Consider the following 22,948-nt stretch of genomic DNA (forward strand, 5'->3'; position numbering starts at 1 on the left):
GTTAGGGAGCTGATTTTCATTTAACTGAAAGGTGTCACGTCAATCTGAGACGATTTCATTTATAAATTCAGAGAAGCACCTTCACAATAGATATTGGTTAACAGGAATTTTCAAAATACGTCTCTGTGAGAGAAGAATAAACAAATGTCAGATTCCTCGACGGCAGCAGGCCGGACAGCGTTCCTCGTCTCTCCACAGGGACGCTGGCGCTGAACTTACTACCATGCTTCTAAGTGTCGGGTGTGACTCGACCGCGGAGCTGCTTACAGGTGGCTCCTAGTGGCACCACCTGGTTCAAGAGCCCCCGAGACCCTGTGGGAAGGTGACACACAGCATCCGGCTGCACCTGGACACAGGTACGTGGTTGCTGAATTCCGACCAGGTGAGGAGAGAGGCAGGTGAGACGCGGATTCCAGACTCGACAGCCCTGCTCGTCCTCGGGCAAAGGACACGGGGAGTAACTGTAACTGTGCGACAGAGCCACACTTGACCAGTGCCCAGATCACACAGCAGAAGCTGTGTTTGCAAACGCAACAATATACACCTTGTTAGTTGGCTTGGAGGCAACTTCTAGTAAGCACGCAAACGCAGACAGGTTTACTTACAGGCAATCCTTCCAGACCATCTCTGCCAGGTAAGCCTCTGTCACCCTTGGCCCCTGGCTGTCCTGGGAAACCTTTCAGAAGACAAGGGAGATGCAGCATGTTACTGCCGAGACATGTCCTCAAAACCCCAAACCTTTCGTTTTCGAGATTCGAGAGCACAGAGATCTTTACACAAGTGGACGGGGTCTGAGGACTCTCCACAGAGTAATACCAGAAATGCTCACAGTGGGCTCCAGAAGGGAAGCAGTGACCCCAAATCCGGACAAGCACCACTGAAGCAGCCAGTGACAAGAGCCCCCCGACCCCGCGCCCAGGGACCGCTGCCACCAGAAACAGCTCTACTCCGGTTGAGGGAACGAAGCTTGTGGAGCTGAGGGAACCGTATGCTGTTGACCTTCTACTGGGAAATTGTTACGGCGCCAAATCTTAGGTCAGCTTGATGATTTTCCACCAAGTGGACAGATCCTGAAGTCTGATTTAAAATGCTCATTATTAGGCTTTGATTTGAATGGAGAAACTGAGGTCTCTCGTGGCACGAGATGTGTTTCACTGTGAAGGCTCCAACCCATGGAAGCAAATTCCGGCCTGGTCCCGTTCATGTCGGGCTCTTACCTATTTCTCCTGGGGGGCCCTGCGGCCCTGGAGGCCCACGCAGTCCCGATGTGTCACAGATGAGGCAGCTCTCGCCTTTCTGACCTACAAAGGGAACACAGGGGTGCACACGCACATGTGAACAGGCCCGGGCTCTGCTCCCGTGTGGCACTCTGGCAGAGCCCAGTGCCGGGAACAGACGCGGGACCCCTGCCGACAGCCCGAGTCCCTGAAGTGCGGGCATGGCAGAATAGGAGCCCACCCTTGGGATGGGGACAGTGCAAGTCGGCTGGCAGCCAGATGAGTGCTGGGCCCCACAGCATTCACTCGTGGGGAGACGCACCGCCGACCACAGGCTGGGCGGGCTGGCAGGGTCACAGCAGGAGGACGGAGGTCTCCACACAGAGGAGCTGCTGACCCCGTGTCATAACATGGGACAGCCCAGCAGGAAGGACTAAGCAGCTGGTAACTAGAGAGTGTCACTGACACGGAGGCTCACCGGCACTTCTGGATGACTTCTGAGATCACGCCCACTGGGGCCTCCGAAATCTAAAATTCTAAGGTGTTAGCTGCACCTGTTTTCATGCAGCATTTGTGTTGTAGACTTTGGAAGAGGAAGAATTCTTTGCAATCCAAAGCCAGCCATGGTGCACAACAGGGTGGGTTTTGGGGGCAGCCTCCTGGTCGCTCTACTCTCTATTAAGAGACACATCAATGTTGGACTGTCCAAGGGGTAGGACACGCTCAGACAGGACTGCAGCCGCTGTGAGAACCCACTATGGGCACGACAGTGAAGAGAGGACCATGTGTCCTGGGCTGGGGTTACAGCAAATGTGGGAGATCAGTAACGATAATGCTGAGAGTGAGGCGGGAGGGGGCCAGTCCCAGGGAGCTCATCTGCTCACACCGACTGTGAGAACAGGGCTTGGACGGGTGGAGAGTGTTCCAGGCACACATCTGTGACTCGGCTCGAAAGACCTTCGCTCTTTGAGAAGGGCCCGCTCAAACTCTGAGATGAAAGCTCACACTAAAATATCAGTCTGAGGGTTTAATCTGCTGGCCGTGTAGACAGTAAAGAGCGATAACGTGTCAGGGCCACGCTACGGCCCGATGTTGCCTCCCAGGTGGCATACGCTCTCTCTTTCCCCACCCCCCCGAAGCCCAACGACAGGACACCTGGCAGAGTTCATGTAAGGAGCCACACCCTAGGAACGGACTTGGCCAAGAGTTCCAGATACAGGAAGGACGCACTCACACCCACCCACATGCAGAAAAATATCCCATTCCCAAGCACAGTCATCATTTTTTAAAATGATGCATCTCTTACCTTTTTCTCCAACCTCTCCCGTCAGCCCTGGCTGCCCCGGGATTCCGGGGGGACCCTGATCCCCTGGCGGTCCAGGCTGGCATTCCACAATTCCATCTGAAATGGATTTTTAAAAGTTACAGGACCATTCCCACCACCCAAAGCTAGGATTTGCATCCTTGCTTATTCAACGTCTACTGTAAGACAAAAACGCTTTTAGGCTATTTTTAAGTGCTAGAAACCCAGCTTTAGCTTGCTTCAAAACAGTCCTAGAATATTAACTTGAAAACAAGACTCACACAGCACCCACGCGGCCACTCGCCACCACAAGCTGTCACTGACAAAACATCTATTTGACGACCCTAAGGCACGTTTCAGCTCAGCAGTCCTGTCCCGTATCTCACTCCCTTCCTACCTCGTGAAGCACACACCATCGTCCTTATTTTACACACGAAAAAACTAGGTCGGGGACCCCTGCGTGGCTCAGTCGGTTGGGTGTCTGCCTTCAGCTCAGGTCGTGATCTCAGTGTCCTGGGATCAAGCCCCGCATCGGGCTCACTGCTCCGAGGAGAGTCTGCTTCTCCCTCTCCCTCCACCCCTCCCCCTTGCTCGTGCACACACTCACTCTCTCTCAAATGAATAAATAAAAAATCTTTAAAAAAAGAAAAAAGAAAATTCATGCTGAGCCCTTCCCAGCGAAGCTTCAAACCTAGAATCCACTGTCCCCCCCATGAGAACTCCCTTTCTTAACGATGTGTCTGAATTCTAGCAGATAAACTGTCTGGGACTTGCCGCGCATGGACCCCCTTCCATCAGCCCCACAGAAGACTAGGGTTTCAGGCGCTCACGGGCCACACGCTGCTAGTGACACAGCAGGACCTGCCTTGAAAACCTGAACATATTCCCACTGGAATGAGCTTGTCTGAAATTGTCTTACATTTTGCCCTGCTATCACTTTAGAGTCACAGGACCCCCATAACTGAATCAAGAGTTTAATGTTCTGTGCTCAGAACAGACGTGAGACCCATCCTCGCAACGGTCACCACACAGACTATCCTCTGCAGTCCCTTCCTTCTGTGTGTGTGTGTGTGTGTGTGTGTGTGTGTCTTAGAGGAGCAAGAATGTGTTCTGTTTTCTGGAAGAACCACAGGACTCAACTGCCTTGTCTTTTCCATTTAATGCCAGGAGACTCAGACCTGCTTAACATGGCTTTTATTCCTTTAACCAGCTTTACTGTTTTATTTTTACTATTGCTTTCTGCAGCATGACTAATTTTGCAAAGATACCTCAGTGGGATATGAATGACTCACCAATCCTCAGACACCCAGTCTTTTGTATCACTCAAACTCTGAGCACCCTCCCCATATCCCGTTAGCTCTGGCCCGACACCTGTTCTACGCGAGACACCACGTGCCATGGTCCCCGAGAGCACTTACTTGTGTGGCCCGGCTGTCCAGGGGGCCCAGGAGGCCCAGGGGGGCCAGGGAGCCCATCCCTTCCACTTGGTCCTGGCAAAGATGTGCCTGGAAACCCTTGGTCACCTTTCTCGCCTCTTTCACCAGGGAAGCCAGGAGCACCAGCCTGCCCTGGTACTGGAAAGCCTGAAACCAGAACAAAATCTCATGAACATAACCACAGTGCAAGGTCAATGTCCACAGCGCAGACTAACTTTCTTAACTCTGTTCAAGGTAAAATGACTAGTGACCGTCCCTGGAAGGGGAACAGCTCTACAGAAGTAAAAACAAACTGAACTGTCAGGCTTCTTACCCTATAAATGTTGGCAGTCAAACGCCTCCTACGAGTTAACATTAAGGAAAAGGGACTCACTACCCCAGAAATCTGTGCATTTCTTTTGGTGCAAATAGTATTCCCACTGCATGAATGAAAAGGCCACTGAGGGTCGATTTCATTTCCACTTAGAGAATAGGGAATAAAAATGTCACCAACCAAAGAAAAGTGGACATGAGGTCCAGGGGACAGCAACTGGGCTGGCAATCATAATGGAACAGCCAAGAAGTAAACTTAAGGACAAAGAAGATGTTCTGGGAGGAGCGTGAAGTTAGGTCTGAACACGGAAGGCCGAATTGGGGGATAAGACGGCAGGGCCCCCATGCCAGGCGGGTGTGGAGAAGAGCGCCCACTAATGCCGGCAGGAGCACCAGCCTCGGGCTGCCCCTGGGGAGCCGCCTCTGCTCCAGGCCCCGGCCACCAGCAGCAGGACCGTGTCTGCAGCCGTGAACAAAGAGCAGAGCACAGAGGACAAGGGAGCAGCCAGGAAGACGACGGATTCCAGAGTCTGAGCTGCAGGCACGGGTGAAGAAGTGCTACGCCAGTAACCCTCACACACACTGGTCAGCACGGACTGAAGGCGGCCCCTGGGCTTGGGCTGAAGACCCCACAAGGGGAGGGAAAGAAGTATCCAGCTCGGCCCCAGGAGGGGACCCCACGGCTCCCAGAGCACGGCGCTTTCTGGGCCGGCGGCCGGGCTTTGAGCCAGGAGAGCAGATAAGGTAAGGCCAGAGCAGTTCACAGACACAGGTAAACACTGAAAGTGAAGGGGCGATCTGGCAGATAAAAGACGTTAGAAGTCAACGCCGCAGACGCCGAGGGGAGACATGGAGTGATGTGTCCACCAGGATGGCTGGAAGGTCAGCATTTTCATGACCGCAGAGAAGAAAGTGGACGAAAACAGAGAAGGGTGATTTTAAAGCGAGAGCCACAAGCTTTAGCAGGAAGGCAGGCAGCGAGGTGCCCGCGCCGCAGCTGGAGCACGTCCTCAACGCGGGACCGGCTCGGGGTTAGTGTGTTCCAGCAAAAAGGAAAGAGCTCTGGGAGAAATTACAGCTGAAGAGCTGTCGGAAAGGGAAAGGGAAATAATAAAAAGAATAAAACACAAAAATAAATAAAAAACATACAAAAGCAAGAACATAAGGATTGTGGGCACTCAACTGTGGTGTGGATTCTAGGGCACATGCGGGTTTCCCTCATAGCCTTTCTGATCCGCTCCAGGGACGGGGGAGCACGTGTACAGACACACAGACGTTTGCGCACACGCACAAAGGTGTGTGCACACAGACATTTGCACATGTGCACACATAGGAATCCCACCGCTAAGCAGCAGGCATGACATAATCACACACTAAGTACAAGCGAGCCACATGCACTCCCACGGAGAAGCGAGATCAGAGGCGATAAGATCAGTTATCGGGTTTCGGCTGAGTCTGGTTCCAAGGGAGAAACAAAGGCTCCCTGGAGACAAGGAGTGTGGGTACTGACAGTGAGGGGCCTGCAGGACACTGGGGACCTGCTTCCTTGGGCGGGGGGCAAGGAGGCTGGGGGGCAGGTCTGAGCCAGAGAGAGAAGGTAGGACTAGAGGAGACAAATGAGAACCCCCAGGAACACACACAACCCCATGGCCACCTGTGACTTCCAAAGTAAACAACGACAGCTGTGAACACACCTTGCTGTCATTACTAGAAAAACATGCGACAGAACTGGCAGCCGTTTCTTGAGGAAAGCTAATGTACGTGACACTCAGGATGCGAGCCACATAGATGCTGTAGGACTATTCCTACGAGCCACATAGATGCTGTAGGACTATTCCTACGAGCCACATAGATGCTGTAGGACTATTCCTACGAGCCACATAGATGCTGTAGGACTATTCCAACACAACCCACCAAGAGCACTCAGGATGCGAGCCACATAGATGCTGTAGGACTATTCCTACGAGCCACATAGATGCTGTAGGACTATTCCAACACAACCCACCAAGGGTGCTTACCTGGAGGGCCTGGCTGGCCTTGTAATCCTGGGAAACCTTAAAAGAGAGGGGAGAGTCAGACAAACCGAGCCTGTGTGTCTGTCCCCATGAGGCCCTGGGTCAGCAGGGTGAGGGAAGGGCACAGGTGGAAATGTAGCACCCCGGCCCTACAGAGCTCTATGGAGTCAGGCTCCAGGAGCCCCAGTGCCAAGACAGAAGACAGACCTGAGTCTGAGACAGGCCTTAGTCACCACACGGTCCTGCCAGACCTGTCGGTGTTACCAAACCATGAGAGTGCAGGTTGAAAACGGAAGGAAGGTGAAGGATAAGAGGACAGAAGGAAGGAGGGAGGAGGAGTGGGGAGGGAGGGAGGAGTGGGGAGGGAGGGAGGAGTGGGGAGGGAGAAGGAGGGAAAACGGAATGTACCTTTGGGGCCTGGCTCTCCTCTCAACCCTGGGGTGCCCGGGTACCCCCGCTCTCCTTTTTCTCCAGAGGGTCCTGGGCCGATTGCCTGAATTATAGAAGAGATCATGGTGGTGCAGGGGAGCGGCTGGGCTGTACATTACAGCAGATGAAGAGACTAACATATCTCCAAATCATCTCAAGCAAGGCAAGAGTAAAGAAATAGTAGTGTGGGGGGGGGGCGGGTCGTGAGAACTCGGAAAACAGACACCCCCCCCCCCACACACACACACAGAGCCCTCTGCTGGCGGTCCTGCCTCCTCCTTTCATGACTGGCCTCCCAGCAGCTTTACCCGTGAAGTAAAGTGAGAAAAGTACTAACTCTGAGGTTTGGGTTTAGAACTTCTAACTGTCCACACGAGTCATAAAATGAACAGTCTACTTTAAGGAGGACCATCACAACACCCTCACACTTCCCCAGGCAATAAGTAACAGGAACGTGCAAATTTTTCCCTGCAAGAGGTTTTCTGTTGTGTTGGGTTTGTTTTTTTTTTTAAATGGTCCAAAGTGGGGACTTCCTCAAGGACGTAAGGGTACAGGCCAAGAACACACTACAAAGGGGTGAATTAGGTCAGCACAACTCTCAATCACAGAAATTTAAGGAAAATGGCAAAATCAAATATTGCAGATTGCCCTTAAAATATAGTTCCTTTGTAGCAATTACATTAACAGATGTCACTAAAATCTGCTGATGCGGTTACGTTAAAACAGGCCGCTTGACCGTGGCTGTGAGATCACAGATACGGAAAGGGGGTCCTGAGTCTGCAGGGAAGGAGGGCCTGGGCTTCACTGCAGTCATCCCAGTCCTGGAAGTGCACCCCAAGAAGAAACCATTCACTGCCGCGCACACACAGCGCAGTCGTGAACCACCAAGCCCACACCGTCAGCAGCCACGCTGGCACCGCAGCCGGCGAAACACGGGTAACATTTTCACTGTGCCGAAGGAGACTCAGGACAAAATGGGCCAACCAGAGCCAGCACCCCTCTCTGACAGGACACTGAAAGGGTCGCTCCAAAATAACTTGCGAACATGAAGAAGGTTCAGGTTTTAAAAGGAAAAAAAAAAAAAAACCCACTGCAGACACTGATTGCCCACATGTAAACATATGCACGGGGCAAGAAGTAAAATGCTATTTGCAGACATAAAAACTGTTTTGCTAGGGAGAGTCAGATTAGGGGTGATCAGTTTCTTTTAACATTTTCCTTAATGGACCACTTGAAAAAAAAAAGTTTCAAAATGTTTTGCTCCTATCGTTATCCATGGGCAAATCTTTTCATTGTCAGTGGCCAAGGAAATGCAGAAATTATCGAAATATAATAAAAAGTAAGTACCAAACGCCACACAATACAGAACATAAATTTATGATTTTAAATAACATGCATCCTCTTCATACACAAACGTCATTCTCGGGATGCCGTGGGGCACGTGGCCCCAGCCCCGGACAGACTACCAAACAGCACTTTTACTCACAATTCCAGGTGGGCCTGGAGGACCTGCTTCACCTTTGTCTCCCTACAAAAGAAGAAATACTTGTATTTTTTGCTTAGACAGATTGTCTTGTAGGAGGCATGGCTCAACTTTTTATCCTGGAAAAATAAAGATTGTGACCACTTACACTAAAATTATTCTCCTCTCCTAAGTAGCCCTCACTGTGAGGGGCTGAGAGTCCTCTCTACCTATTACACCAAAAATGAATGCACGTCCCCCTGCTTTGTGTAAGCATGACGCACGGAAAGAAAGATTTCTGCAAATTGTAACGGGGAGTCTAATTGTTCACATGACAAAGCAGCTCACGATGTTTGCTGTGTTTGCACGCTCCCTTGGGCAATGCGAACAGAATCATTCCTAAGTTGAATTAGTATCTGGTAGATTTTCAATAAAATGAAAATAAATGGAATGAAAGCTTTTGATTTCTAAATATATTTTCTTAAAGAAATCATTTTACTAGAGGTTTTTATGTGTGAGGTTGTCTAAACCTGCACTGGAAGTCATAATAAAAGGATATTTATGGTTTTGTCTTTCCCCTTAAAATCCAGCACTACCTGAAAACATTGGGTGGATAAAGTCTAATCACTTTGAGGCTTAATTTCATTCGTAGTGGAAGAAAAACCCAAAGGCATTAATCCTGGTATGTCTGTTTTATATAAGCCATCATAACAATACCTTTAAAAGTCCTAAGATCTGCACATAATTCCATGAATGCACTTTTTACCCTTTAAACCAAAGCAATAAACTTAGCAGTAAACCAGCATTAGATGTTTTGATTTTTCTGATTTGAATATGAGACTTTAGAAATTTCTATGGGACTTAAAGAGTATCTTAGCTCATACAGCCTAAACATATTTACCTTTTAAAATCTACGAGATTTGACTTTCTCAAAGAAGTTACAGTATCAGTAAAGGCTCTTNNCCTTCGTCCCTGGCCTTCACGAACAAGCTCTGAGGTCTGCTCCCTGGTTTATGAGTCACTGCTGGAGATGCTATTCCAAAGCTATTTACGTTAGCAAAGATTTATGTTACCTCATGATTAAAAGAGAAAAAGTACCAATGAGTTTTTTCTGTCTATCACGTTGACAAATATTTTGTGAACTTTGATAACAAGCAGTTGCTCCAAAAAAGGGCACCCGGACAGAATGATGGTCTTTTCCAGGGACAATTTGGCAGCATATGGTGAAAATCTCAAAAAAAAAAAAAAAAAAATCCTAAACATTGACCCCACCGTAGGAATCCATGACATGGAAATGATCAGACAAACGAACACAAATTTGTACTCGTAAACGCGTGGGTGTGCCCCACACCCGCAGCACGAGGCATGGACACAGGACGTCCCATGCGGCTGCGTGCAGACGCTCAAATGCATCCACACCATGTCATTACGTGGGGAAGCAGGACGCACCCACAATCCCCGCTGTCTTAGAGGGGCGCGCACTCACACAGGACAGTTATGCATCCTGACAGTTCTGAGTCGGTAACAGGAAAATTAGACAAGCCAGCTTCTCTTCACTCTATCTGCATTTGTTATTGTTTTGTAACCAAATAAAAGTCATCTACTACAAAAGAGACTAAAAACTTGAGTGAGTGGAACATTTTATGTGCCTCTTTTTTAAAAATGGCACGCATAAATAAAACCACACAATTCAGTCATGTGTTGCTCACAGGGACATCAGTAATTTTTACTATTTGAGTCCGCAGTGCTTCAGGAAACTGAACAGCAGACTGAAGGGAAGGCTTCTGTAGAGTCACTGCTTACCTTGAAACCTTCGCGGCCTGGCAGTCCCGGGTACCCCGCGTCACCTGGAAAGCCCTGCAGTGGGACACGGAGAGCACCCCTCGTAAGCTACAGCCAAGGCAACAGTTTGCTCTTAAAAATTAAAGAAAACTACTTACCGGACTCCCTTTCTCTCCTTTTTCGCCATCTTTTCCAGGTTTTCCCTATACAGTAAAGACGGAGACATCAGTATTTCATGAAAGCAACAGTAAACACTCCCCACACCCAGGCTGGGAACCTCTGCGTGGGCTGACAATACCACAGGAATGAGAAAGGCAGTCTACACAGAACAACTACGAAAACGGAACAGCGGAAGAGGACTTTCCAACGTGTAAACGGAGCCTGATGAGCTCCAAATCTCCTAAAAAGCGTTCCATTTGGCCGCACCATGAACAGCAGAGAAGTTTCCCGAATGGCAATGGTCTGGCAGATGACATGCAGAGAATTTGTTTTAAGGGAGGTTTCCCGAATCACTGCAGGGTGGGAGCCAGAAACCAGCGGGTGGGGCTCCTGTCACCAGACTTCACGGGGTGGGAGCCATCAGAGCATCTCAGCTCTTGGCCGCTCAGGAAGCAGCAGAGAAGGGCACCACGTGCTCTATGCATGGGATGCAGGCTCTCAGTGAGGAGCCAGCAGGCAGGGGGGCTCTTCAGACAGACCCCAGCCCCAACCTCCCCGGGAGGACTTTCAGATAGAGGCGGCCTCCTCATTCCTGCTCGCAAGAGCTTCAGGAAAGCCCTTCGGGGAGGACAGGGAAAAACCGACGAGCCCTACCCGCCTCTTCCACTCATGTTTCTGTAAACGTGGGGCTCCAGGAAAGGAAGGAACGTGATTTTATGGCAAGGAGCCAAAGGACTTTGGAGGCACTTACTCGGGGCCCTGGTTTTCCGGGCTCCCCTTTCTCTCCGAGCCCCGGCATTCCCTTGAAAGAACAAAAAGTGATTCATTAGGATATTTAAGTAAAACATTAAATTATGTAAATATTACATTGAAGATGAATAAGCTTGCAACTTAAATCCAATACTTTATGAACGTACACATAAGAAGTGATAAAAAAGAATTTAGTACTTACCTGAAATCCAGGTTCACCTTTTTGACCCTAGAATTTTTTTTAAAAGACCAAGAGAGTGAGCCGTCAGTACTAATGGCTATATTGACTTTTATATACTACACTGAACATGTAAAAGGAAAAAAATTCATTTTCCTGATATATTAACAGGGAAATCCTCTTTGGTCCCCAGTACTCACATCTCAACACTGACAAGGTTGTAGATTTAAGACAGGCAGTTAATTATGCTCGGTCTGTGGCAGCTGTGACCCCCCACCCCCAACCGGCCTCCCTGCCGCTGCCCCAGCCTGGCCCCAACCTGGTGCATCTAAGAAGCCCTCACTTGGGGGGGGTCAACCCTGCTCCAACCCAGTTCCAGCTGCCTCTGCTTTCAAGATGCTTGTATTTTGTGGGATGGGTAGTCTATAAACCCGTTTTGTAGGTCACTAGTGAATGCAACAGTTTCTCTATATCCCTTCAATTTGTCCAAAATTAGAAAGCCAGCCTTCATCGGACAAAATCCATCTCATACCTTCTCTCCTTTAGTGGCAAAGTCTCCTTTCTCTTGAACTTGAGCTTGTCCTGGCACTCCGGGAGGCCCACTGACGCCTTGGTCACCCTGTCGATCCAAACAATGGGAATGAATTAGGCATAAAAATAAGTATACAAAGAAGAAAATGCAGAGGCAGGGAAAAGCAAAACGTCTATTTTCTTTAAAATGTAAATTATACTCTATTCTAATCTATCCCTGTCTCAGGAGAAAGTTGAGTTTCAGCAGGAAGGACACGAAGCCAGGAGACCTTCCCCCCTCAGCGTCAGGAAAGCCACTACGTCAAGTAAGAAGAGCAGAACTCAACATCTACTAGACACAGCTCTAGTGTGGCCACACGCATCCACGTGTGGACCTTGCCTATGTTTATGCAGTTTATGTGTCCAGAGCAGGACACATGCACTGTCCTATCACATCTCGACAGAGGAAAGGGGCACAAACTGCCCAATAGAGCCTGGGAAGAAAGGAGGTCTCTTTAGGTACCCCAAAAGGAAGAGAACCGTTAAGAATTTTCTTGCTCAGACGTCCTAACTGCCGGGTGCAACTGGAAGTACAGAATCCCAGCAACAGCACCATGAGTGAGATCCAAACAATTCAATGATATAATTTGCAGGGTCATCTTACAGTGAGGTTTATGGAAAGACTGGACCAAATTGGGAGTGGAACACAGAGCCCAAGAGTCAGTCCAGACCTGCCCAGGCCTCCGCTGCACCTGATGCCTGCCGGTGGAGGTCTCTACACCACCGGCGCGGACACCGATGGAGAACGTGGGCCCTGGGGCAGGGGCGGCCACAATCCCCAGAATCCCTACTGGGCTCGGGCCCGTTTCACTGGTCTGATCCAGGGAAACTAGTGGGGAGATCAGCAGAGGAGCAGGGACCCACCACTGGTCTCCCTTCTCCCCTGCTCCAGTCTGTCTCTCCCTGCCTCTGTGGCTCACTTCCTCTCCATGCAGGTACGACGGCCTTCCATTTTTGCCAGGTTTAGTTGAGTTATGCTACTAACAGCCAACTAACTCTTTTATAATAAAGTCTAGGTCTGGCTTTATCACTGCCTGAGAACATTCTGATTGTACTCGATGTACAGAGAAAGAGAATTAATGGCCTCATTGTATTCTCTGCTGGTCAGATCGCAGGTAGAAAATGTCAGTGAATTCTAGCTGTCTAATTTAGGGAAAACACTAACAAAGAACATACAGAAAAGGGTAATTGTGGTTGTATGGGTCCAAGAGGGGGTCCAGAGGCTGAAATTCCATTATACTTAGAACTGTGTTTTTAAACATGAAAATACTCCAAAGCCGTGTGTACTCACCTTGTCGCCTTTTGGCCCTTGAAAACTTAAGCCCATTTGCCCCTGTTGATGAAAAATTAGGCTTTCATTATTAGAGTTGTCTACTTTACTCTAAATAAATATTACATAAAATATCATATAAAATGTAATAATAGGGTAGAGTTAAGGAAAGAGCTTCTTCCAACAATCATAATAAAATTTTCAACAAAGTTGTGATCACACTACATTCAATGTCTATTAATGAGATGAATGGATGGGGATGGATGGATGGATAGATGGACGGATGGATGGGATGAACAGATAGATGGATGATGAATGGGGATGGATGGGGATGGGTGGATGGATGGATGGATGGATGGACAGATGGATGGGATGAACGGATAGATGGATGATGAATGGGGATGGATGGATGGATGGATGGATGGATGGGGATGGATGGGGATGGATGGATGGATGGATGGGGATGGATGGGGATGGATGGGGATGGACGGATGGATGGATGGATAGATGGACGGATGGATGGGATGAACGGATAGATGGATGATGAATGGGGATGGATGGGGATGGATGGATGGATGGATGGATGGGGATGGATGGATGGATGGATGGGGATAGATGGATGAGGATGTATGACAGATGGATAGACAGATGCATGGATAGATGGACAGGTGGGTGGACAGATGTTAAACAGAGATAGATAAAAAATATATAATTTTCCAAAACTGTTTAAAGAGACTTTAAAGAGTAAGTTATGGTGATTTCATGGTAGTCTTATACAAATGCCAAAGAAAGTCAAATGAAAAATATCTTTACCTTTTCGCCTGGAGGGCCAGGAGGGCCTGGAGGACCCTGTAAGAGAAAGCAGTTTAATTGAACATCGTTCACAACCCTGGCAAGCTTTACATGCTCCTTTTTACTGGACTTATCTTAAGGTTCCCATGATTAATGTTATAATATATTTGTTAAATATTTAAATTTTATTCCTGTGCTTTGGATCTATAAAATTTGGAAAGTAACTAGGATTTAGTCCAGGACAATAATTAACAGGATGAAACGCCTCAAAATCTTAGGCACTGCCCTGTGAAATCCACTGATCCAAGAACGTGCCAGGGACACAGATGCTGAATGCGATTTGCAGCCAAACTCTCTGAAAGCCCTAGTTTCCAGTTTGGAAATGGCGTTCGTCCACTTCGGATATAACTGTTTATCAAAAATGTTGAATGATTTCTTCAAGTGCATAGGCTATAGTGAAGTAAAAACCTTCCTGTGTTTGCAACAAAATTTCAGAGTGTTTTTCAATAATAAAAAAAAACCAACTAGTCATTCATTTTTCACAAAAATGAGTCCATTTATTTATAAGAATATAAAAGAGATTACATCTGCAAGAAAGGACAGAAGAACTGATGGATCTGAGAGGAAGGAAGGGAGGGAGGGAGGGAGAGGAAAGGAGGCCTGAAAATCTCTCAAGGACCGTCAGGCCGGCGAGCATGAGATGCCACAGTCTGGGTACAGTATTCTTTGCCAGTCAACAGGGCACTTGACAAACGGGTAAGTTTCGTTAATATTAACTCTCTTGTGCTCTCAAAATGTGCGAGAGGGAGGGGATGGGCCCTCCTCCTCCTGGGAATTACTGGCTATGCAGGAGGCCAGTGAGAGAGGGGAGCATCCGGGATGGGGGTGGGGAGGAATCTCCGAGGGGGTTATGTTCTGGTGCTTAGTCCTTATCACAAATACAGCACAGCTTCCCGCTGCTGCCTGGTCTACGTCCACAGCCCAACAGAGCCAGGCCCTCTGGGGAGGACTGTTTCTACATGTCCATCTCCATGCACAGCCGGCCTTGTCCATCTCTGAACTTGGCCTCCTTGGGCCACAGTATCGCTGGCAGCCGCCCAGTGCCTCCAGTAATGAATGTGTTATCTGTGTGGGATGTCTTGGCATGCACCGCTGTCACTAGCCTTCTCCCCAGGGCTCTGCGGTATGTGCACCGTAAGTGCCCGTCAAACACTCTCCCAAGAAAGAAGCTCGTTCTCCCAATCCAAATGAAGAGAGAGCACAACTATGTAAACTCATTACACTGGATTTACTTTCATGCCTCAATCAGTTGTTCTTTCAATGAGTGACTCCGAGAGGCATCCCCCCAACACTTACCGGTGGTCCGGCAAATCCTGGAGGGCCAACAGGACCTTGCAGGCCCGGCAGTCCTGGCGAGCCCTGTAAATTATTGAAAGAGCAAGAATTAGAAGGGAACTAGGAGAGACTCTCCGTGCATATAGTTATCTAGCAAATGCTTACTGGTGTTCCTGGGGGTCCAGGAAATCCTCTTTCACCTTTCAACAGGGTCCCAGGCACATGGCCAATGATTTCACCTGGATCCCCCTAGGGGATGAAAAAAGAAAAGAAAAAAAGTCACAAACACTGATATTTCTATAAAGAAACTGAGAACCCGTTGAAGAGGAGGCGTGCATTACTGATAATGGAATCTGGGACTTAGGCTCTGTCAGCACCTGGAATATACACACTGGCCACCTCCCGTTCACCACTGGGACCTTACTGCCCAGCATCAAGGGCTGCAGGCTCAACTCAGCGGGACTGGACGTGGAGGTGCTGGTGAAAGGAGCACAGCACTTGCACGTGGCCATCCCACACACACAGACAGGGGGCGGATCAGGGCCACAGGCTCCGAGTGTTCTCAGGCAATAAAGATTATCTTTCACAGAAAGACCCAGGATGAGCAATTTTATAAAAGCAGGCTGTGGTGGTAAATTTTCTGTGTCTACTTGGCCAGGCCACAATACCCAGATATTTGGTTAAGCCCCAGTCTGGCTGTCGCTGTGAAGGTATTTTTAAGATAAGATAAGCATTTAGGGGGAGACTGGGTGGCTCAGTTGTTAAGCGTCTGCCTTCGGCTCAGGGCGTGGTCCCGGCGTTATGGGATCAAGCCCCGCATCAGGCCCCTCCACTGGGAGCCTGCTTCTTCCTCTCCCACTCCCCCTGCTTGTGTTCCCTCTCTCGCTGGCTGTCTCTCTGTCAAATAAATAATAAATAAAATCTTAAAAAAAAAAAAAAAGATAAACATTTAAATCGGTAGCCTCTCAGTAGAGTAGATTATTCTCCACAATGTGGGTGGGCCTTGTCCAATCAGTTGAAGGCCTCAAGAGGTGAAACAAAAACAAAAACAAAAACAAAACCTGACCTCCCTCAAGGAAGAGAGAATTTTGCCCCCAGACAGCCTTTGAACTGGGGCCCTGGCTCTTCCTTGGGTCTCCAGCCCGCCACCCTGCTCTATAAATTTTGGAGTTGCCAGGCCCCACAATCATGTGATTCCTTAGAATAAATCTATCGAGACATATGCCTATGTCTGTACACACACATGTACATACACACCCACACACCCTACTGGTCCTGGTTCTCCACAGAGCCCTGACTAAAATACGGGACGATCACGAGGATGCTGTTTCTCAGGTGTTCTTACATCCAAGGACACTTGAACACGCGACCTCACTCAGATAGGTGGTTGCCTCTAGTGTGTCTGTTGAGAAACTGAAAGTCCTTTTGCAGGACTGCTCTGAACACCCAGACGCCCCCGCCCTCCGAACTGCTGTGTGGCACGGGGCGTGCACTCTGAGTCAGGTCAGCGAGAGCCGTGGAGCCCCGCAACACCGGTGCCCATCCACCAGGGAAAGACTAGTGGGCGGAGTTCTCTGCTCCCCCAGGCCCAGGGAAGAACGCCGGAGGGGCCAGGCAGGGCCGAGCACCTGCATGGATCCACCCCTCACCGGCTCATGGTGCAAGCACGGATGGAGGACCTGCTCCCACTGGGCTGGGAGCGGGGCCCCATCACTCCAGGTGCCATGGCAGGAGGGGCTCCCAGCTTCCCTTCCTCACCACGGGCAGAGGGTCCTGGGTCCCACCCTGACACAAAAGGACAGTCGAGCTGAGAAAGGCCATGGATTTCCTCTGAATAAGGAGGGGGTGGTGGCAGGACACCCAGGATCTAACCTAAAGGAACTGGGGTTTCCCTGCAGGAATTACAGAATTTACAATAGAGAGCGACTCTAGACTACAGGCACCACGACAAGATGGCTGCACTTAAGTGAAACCATACAGATTAAACTTGGTCACAGGTCGAGTGCTCTGTCCCATGGCTCAGGAAAAGGGCATCTATGCACTGTCTATGCAGAGAACTAATCTGGACTGGACTCACATCTATGACTCACCATCACACCCTGCTTCCTATTTCTGCTTATTTCCTATTCAGAAATTGCCCCCAGTGTCTCAGTTTACACCTAAAACTGAAGTTTGTGCCTATGACTTAGATACTCGTGTAACAGAGTTTAGACGAGCATGTTAACAGGCCATCAATCAACCAAGGTGACCTGAAGTAAATGTGTTTGTCTGGCACCTGCTTTACTCCTGCAACAAACCCAGCAACGTGTTAAGTACGTACCTTCATTCCTGGTAATCCTGGCGGTCCCTGGAAAAGACAAGGTTGGCATGAGTTTTGTTTCTCTCAAACTATCATTAGCGCTAAGATACAAGTCCAAGAAAAGGAGAGGAAAGGAAATGGAACAAGAAGAGAAGAATTACAACCAGAGAAGGAAATTCTAAAGGAAACAGCGCTATACTCACAGGATTTCCGGCGAATCCAGGTAAACCCGGGGGCCCCAGAGGCCCTGGCTCGCCCTGAGAGGACAGCAGAGAGTCAGTCGGGTGCAAGGCATGCGGGACATCAGTGCAGACGCCCTCAGCAGTTACTCTGTCCTCCCCTTCAGAGATACTTCAGGTGCTGGTTAAAATCATAGCCTGAAAATTATCTGTTACCAGCTTTACTGCTCAGTGCTACTTCATGACGGAAAAAATCCACTTGAGAATATAATTAATAGGGACAAGGATTAATAACAGCATTTTCTTATCTGCTTTAGTAACAGATGATAGGTGAGAAATTTCGTGTTTAAAGCCATTGCAGGATAAGAGTCCACAAAAAAGGAAGGCACGATTACATTTTTCCTGAATATTAAATATGGGGAAACTGTATCTCCTCATCAAATAAAGAGCGCTCTGAGGCAAGTAACCTTCCAACTGGGGCAAGTAAAACTGTGTTCTCAGGACAGCACTGTCTGGCTTCTCAACACGGGAAGTGGGGTAGCCAGAGCACGAGGGAGGGGTCTTTGTCCCAGATTTACCTTTGTTCCATTGCATCCGGGGATTCCTGGAGGACCGGGGGGACCGTCTTGGCCAGGAATACCCTGCAATCAATAAAGTGAAAAGGTTGCCAAACCAGGATCACCCGATGGTGCTATCACCCCCACCAAACGTCTCGCCGAGGAAGTATGTGCGTTTTATATACATACAGGCAGTCCTGGGTTTCCAGGGTAACCCGATGCTCCTGGGGGTCCCTGTAAGGATAGAAATGAGAGAATGCACTGAGAGCTGGGACCCTCACCCTCATCTCCTCCCACGGCACCCACCCAGCTAAGGGCGCCATAACCTAGCTGCCGTGCCCACAGCACCCACAGCCAGCACACAGGACATTCTGCAGGGCAGGCAGCCGAGGACCCCGCCCATGGAGGGGGCAAGTCTACATCCAAAGCTGACTCTAGTCACTTCTAAAATCACGGCTGCACCCTCACAAAATAATTCTGTCCTCATTTCATACTTTGCAATTTCTAGGTAAAATATATTTCTATTACATGTATAAATACTATATACATTGTATACATGTAAATACATATGTTACATATTCATATAAATATATATATAATTTACGTTAAAATCTCAAATTGTTGGGGAGAAGAGCTTGTAAGAGAAATCATCTCACTGGGGGAAGAAAACCAAGTCACCCCTTCTGGATCCTCTCCCCCCGCCTGCAGACAGCTCCGGGGCCATTTCCCCTGCTCCTGCCCAAGGGCTCAGGGGAGCCAACAACGTTCCCCCCAACTGGGTAACAACAGCAGAAGGAAATGTTGACAGTGTCTTTCTGTTTCTCTACTTTCAAAACGTGCTTTCCAAGGTCTTCATCTATGCATTTCCCAGGAATGGAAGTACAACACAGAAGCAGAGGGTAAAGAAGAGCAAGGGGATGGGGTGCCTGGGTGGCACAGCGGTTAAGCGTCTGCCTTCATCTCAGGGCGTGATCCCGGCGTTATGGGATCGAGCCCCACATCAGGCTCTTCTGCTATGAGTCTGCTTCTTCCTCTCCCACTCCCCCTGCTTGTGTTCCCTCTCTCGATGGCTGTCTCTATCTCTGTCGAATAAATAAATAAAACCTTAAAAAAAAAAAAAAAAGAAGAAGAGCAAGGGGAGCTCTCAAAATTTTATCGCTTTTCACAATAAAGGAAGCCCTTCTCTTCACCTATCATCTCCCCTCCCCCAAATTAAAACGTGTCCATGAGAACCCGCAAGCAAGAACAAATGGGAGCGGCATGGGTGAGAGAAGCCACCACAAGGATGGGGCTGGAGCCATGGCCAGCGCTCACATCCGCCCTCAGCGGGCCACGCATGGTCGCAGTTCCAGGCAGGGAGGCAGGGGACGGGACGGGCAAAGAGAAGAGACAGAGGGGGACGCCCGTCAGGACTGCTGGGAGGCAGGAAGGGGTAGAGAGCCCTCTCTGGGAGGCATCCCTGGATCACGTCTCACCGCAGCATCACAGACTTAAGTCACACTTATACTCACTCTTGTCCCCTTCGTTCCAGGCAGCCCAGGTTCTCCAGTGTCACCCTGGAACCAAACAGAAACACCACCATGACGAGAATGCGGATCACCTTAAACCCACTCCCTCCTCCCCCTGATGACACAGTCAAGCTTACCTTTTGTCCTGGTGGCCCGTGGGGCCCCTCAGGTCCTTGCATCCCGGGAAACCCGATGACACCTTGCAACCCTGGGAGGCCTCTCTCGCCCTGTGAAGGAGCAGCGGCAGGTCAGACCGAAGGCACGTTGGAAGAAACGGGGGAAATGAATCGGTACTCACCCTTCCACGTGCCACCCAGCACCGCGCAAGTCTATGTGGGCACCTGAAAGCCCACGCGGCAAACTAACTCCTATTTCTGGAGGCTTTTCTCTTCTGCATTTCAAGCTCTCTGAGGACAGGAATCTTCCTACACAACACCTGGCATAATGCTTTCCATGTACTATATGCTAAATGCTAAATAATTCATTGGGTAAATAAAATAACAAAGAGTTGGGTTTTTTTCACTGAATTGATTGCATGCTCATTCAACTGGTGGGATCGTATTACCAGCAGGCACAGCGCTAAGACTCTGAAAGCAGACCGTCAGTCACGTTCTTCCTTCAGATTCCTAGGAGCTGTGTAGACAGAGCTCACAGCGTGAGCTTCAGCGCGAGATGCAGAGACTTCTCCGTGCAATCCGCAATCTGATGATGGGCTTTCAAAAGTGTCCTTAAAACATGCTTTTTGCAAAGGTATGATCCAAATTTAATTACTGTTTCTGCCCTTGTGGAGCAAAAAAAAAAATAAGAAACATTATCTTTAAAATACTATTATTCAGGTGGCTGTACACCTGAATACACACACGTAGCTATAACACACTCAAAAAGGAGAAAGGACAGTCTGGAAGGCTGGGGTTCTGAGCCCCAAGCTGGCCCTTGAGGGGCGAAAGTAAAATAAGTACGTGAGGAGAAGAGAGGAGTCAATGAGGCCAAGTGGTGGAGAGCAGACGGCTACAAGGTCGACCGAGGCCACATAAGCACAAGAAATTCAGCAAAAATACAACCAGCACAGAGCGTGGAAGGAAGTGGTGTCCACGCCTGACCCTGGAAACAGCATTTCTCCCAAAGGCATCAGCGAGCCCGTGACCCGATGACACGATATTTAAGGAAGACTGCCATAGTTAGACTGCCAACAGAAGATCACCCACCATCGCGATACAAAATCAAGAAAACCCACTTTCTTTACAGCCTGTGGACTTTCATGCAACCTTATGATGTAAGGAGGCAGATGAACCAGCCATCCCCAGCTGACTTTGAAAAGCAGAAGAAGGTCCTCTGATGACGTAGCACCCAGTACTTTCTCAGTTACGTTAGCTCAAAGTAAAAATAAACCAACATCACATAACAGCCACATGTACCCCCAGAAAAGCAGGTCACCACGGGTCACCGAGGAGCACTGCTCATGGCACAGATGGAGGGAGACAGGGCAAGGCCTCTAGAACCCGCCCTTCTTTCTGAAGCGCTCAGCCAGCCCTGGCACGTGCTGGCAAATTCACTGCCTGTTGCATTTTTAAAAATGCAGAATGTGGTTCTGCGTGTGGGACTCCAACCACTGCGTTTGCACGGACTGCAGGATTCACTGGAGGTGTAAGTCAAATGTGCAGGAACAGCGTGTGAATAAATGTGGAGATTATTGCAAACTCCAGGGGGTATAATAAAATAGTATAGTGGACTAAAGAAAAGTAAGCCCTGCAGCTTGGCACACCCCTCTGGACAGCAGCATGCAGAGAACCGAGCCAGAAGAGCAGGGGCTGACATCCCAGAGCCCGCAGCACAGGATCTGACACAGAACGCCCGCTCCTTCTCCCAAAGGCCCATGACAGCTGGGGAAGAAAAGCACCCTCAGACCAAGACTGGTCCAACTGGAAAGCTACTCACACATACTCATTCTTAACCTGAACTAGTAAGAGAGTGTGTTACAACTGCAGAGAACGCTGACCGCAGAGACACACCGCACTCCGCCATCGTGTCCGCCTCCTCCCTAATACTCGGATGTGGGAAAATTCTACCCGAAACAGAAGAGATCTGAACTGCAAACAGCTGGCTAGAAAAACAAAATGAACACTGAATTGTGTCTCCCCAAATAGCCTAACATGACACCGGAAGGAAATGCGAGAGGCACATCAATGTAAGAGTTTCCAGTGCAATTGGTGGCGTATTTTTAGTACTGAATTAGTATTTGGCTATATCACTATGAGACCCAGTGCAGATAAGACTTTATAATTCTCATTTTAACCGTGGAATGCATGGAGGCCGGGAGCCAGATTAGCTGATTTCTACAAGTTTCTCATTGAGTCAGCGCTAAAGCCAAAAATAGAAATGAGGTCAGCCTGCACCACAGTCCATGGTTTTTCTAGGTCACTAGAGCAAACTGGTTCCCAGCAAACTGTTAAACAATTCACCAACATTATCTTATCCCCTTTTATGTCCATTTCACAGATAGGGGCATCAGGATTCTGACGCTTAACTGACTCGTCACATGTCACCGGGTGACCCCTGCATGCCGCTGGGAACAGAACTCAGAAATCTGATTCCCAGTCCTTGCTTGCACACAAGAACACATTCTTTCCCAAATGTCACCGGAACGCTTAAGCAATCCATAGATCCCAAGAGTTTTGAAATTAAGTAGCTAAAAAGGAAGTGACTCCTCCACCAACATGGTTCTGGTTATCTCCCACATATTTAACTTTCCCACTCTTTTGTTCAGACAAAAGTGCACATGAACAATCTAATATCCCATGCCCTGTCCGAGGTGATTACGGGCACCAGAGCAGAGCCAGCAGACAGGATAAAGGTTCAAACAGCTACACGGTTAGCTGGCAAACAGCGTAGACTGCATGCAGGCCGCATTACTCCTCTGAGCCAGTAGCAGATCTCCACCGCCATGGCAGGAAGAGCAGAGCTGGTTGTGCTGGTCGTGTGGAAGCCAGACTACACAGCTGCAACAGCGAGACCGCAATGGGGGCCACCCACGTGCTGGAGCTCAAGGCAGGATGCGCACAGTCCGAACCCCCGAGGAATAGGCCCCCGAGTCATCTAGTTCCCATGACGTGTTAAAGGCAAGGTCCAAAAGGACACGGCGGCCACATAATCGTGCCAGGCACAAATGGAACCCACCACCAGTGTTCATCAGTCATGAACATTTCAATGGAGGAAAGAAAAGAGAAGTTGGTAAAATATTACACAAGAGTTTTGATGCAATTGCATTTGACAGTTCTATTCTTCAACATCAGTGCAATGTATTATACTAATTTTTAAAAAAAGTTTATGTACCAGCAACAATGAAGTGATTACCACTGCATCCTCAAATGTTGGAATTCAGAATTTAAAGAGGAAAA

General features: G+C 48.9%; 1 protein-coding gene across 3 annotated transcripts in view; it reads right to left on the minus strand.

Moving 5' to 3' along the window:
- Positions 1-22,948, minus strand: part of COL4A1 (collagen type IV alpha 1 chain) — a 139,304-nt gene that overhangs the window by 34,659 nt on the left and 81,697 nt on the right. The window contains exons 3-25 of one of the 3 annotated variants that reach the window (XM_040624548.1): positions 19,691-19,780; positions 19,557-19,601; positions 18,235-18,279; positions 18,067-18,129; positions 17,513-17,566; positions 17,331-17,357; positions 15,176-15,259; positions 15,032-15,094; positions 13,697-13,732; positions 12,905-12,946; positions 11,576-11,662; positions 11,068-11,094; positions 10,867-10,917; positions 10,115-10,159; positions 9,978-10,031; positions 8,199-8,240; positions 6,692-6,776; positions 6,287-6,322; positions 3,939-4,103; positions 2,524-2,619; positions 1,218-1,301; positions 606-676; positions 6-467 (exon numbers count right to left, since the gene is read on the minus strand). In XM_040624548.1, the coding sequence (XP_040480482.1) occupies positions 264-467; positions 606-676; positions 1,218-1,301; positions 2,524-2,619; positions 3,939-4,103; positions 6,287-6,322; positions 6,692-6,776; positions 8,199-8,240; positions 9,978-10,031; positions 10,115-10,159; positions 10,867-10,917; positions 11,068-11,094; positions 11,576-11,662; positions 12,905-12,946; positions 13,697-13,732; positions 15,032-15,094; positions 15,176-15,259; positions 17,331-17,357; positions 17,513-17,566; positions 18,067-18,129; positions 18,235-18,279; positions 19,557-19,601; positions 19,691-19,780 (1,596 nt within the window). In that variant the 3' untranslated portion in view covers positions 6-263. Of the gene's footprint in view, positions 1-5; positions 468-605; positions 677-1,217; positions 1,302-2,523; positions 2,620-3,938; positions 4,104-6,286; positions 6,323-6,691; positions 6,777-8,198; positions 8,241-9,977; positions 10,032-10,114; positions 10,160-10,866; positions 10,918-11,067; positions 11,095-11,575; positions 11,663-12,904; positions 12,947-13,696; positions 13,733-15,031; positions 15,095-15,175; positions 15,260-17,330; positions 17,358-17,512; positions 17,567-18,066; positions 18,130-18,234; positions 18,280-19,556; positions 19,602-19,690; positions 19,781-22,948 lie in introns of those variants that run through there. The other 2 variants (XM_040624545.1, XM_040624541.1) reach the window with 2 other exon arrangements.

This window comes from Ursus maritimus, unplaced genomic scaffold, assembly GCF_017311325.1.
Source record: "Ursus maritimus isolate PB19 unplaced genomic scaffold, ASM1731132v1 scaffold_10, whole genome shotgun sequence".
Lineage (NCBI taxonomy): Eukaryota > Metazoa > Chordata > Mammalia > Carnivora > Ursidae > Ursus > Ursus maritimus.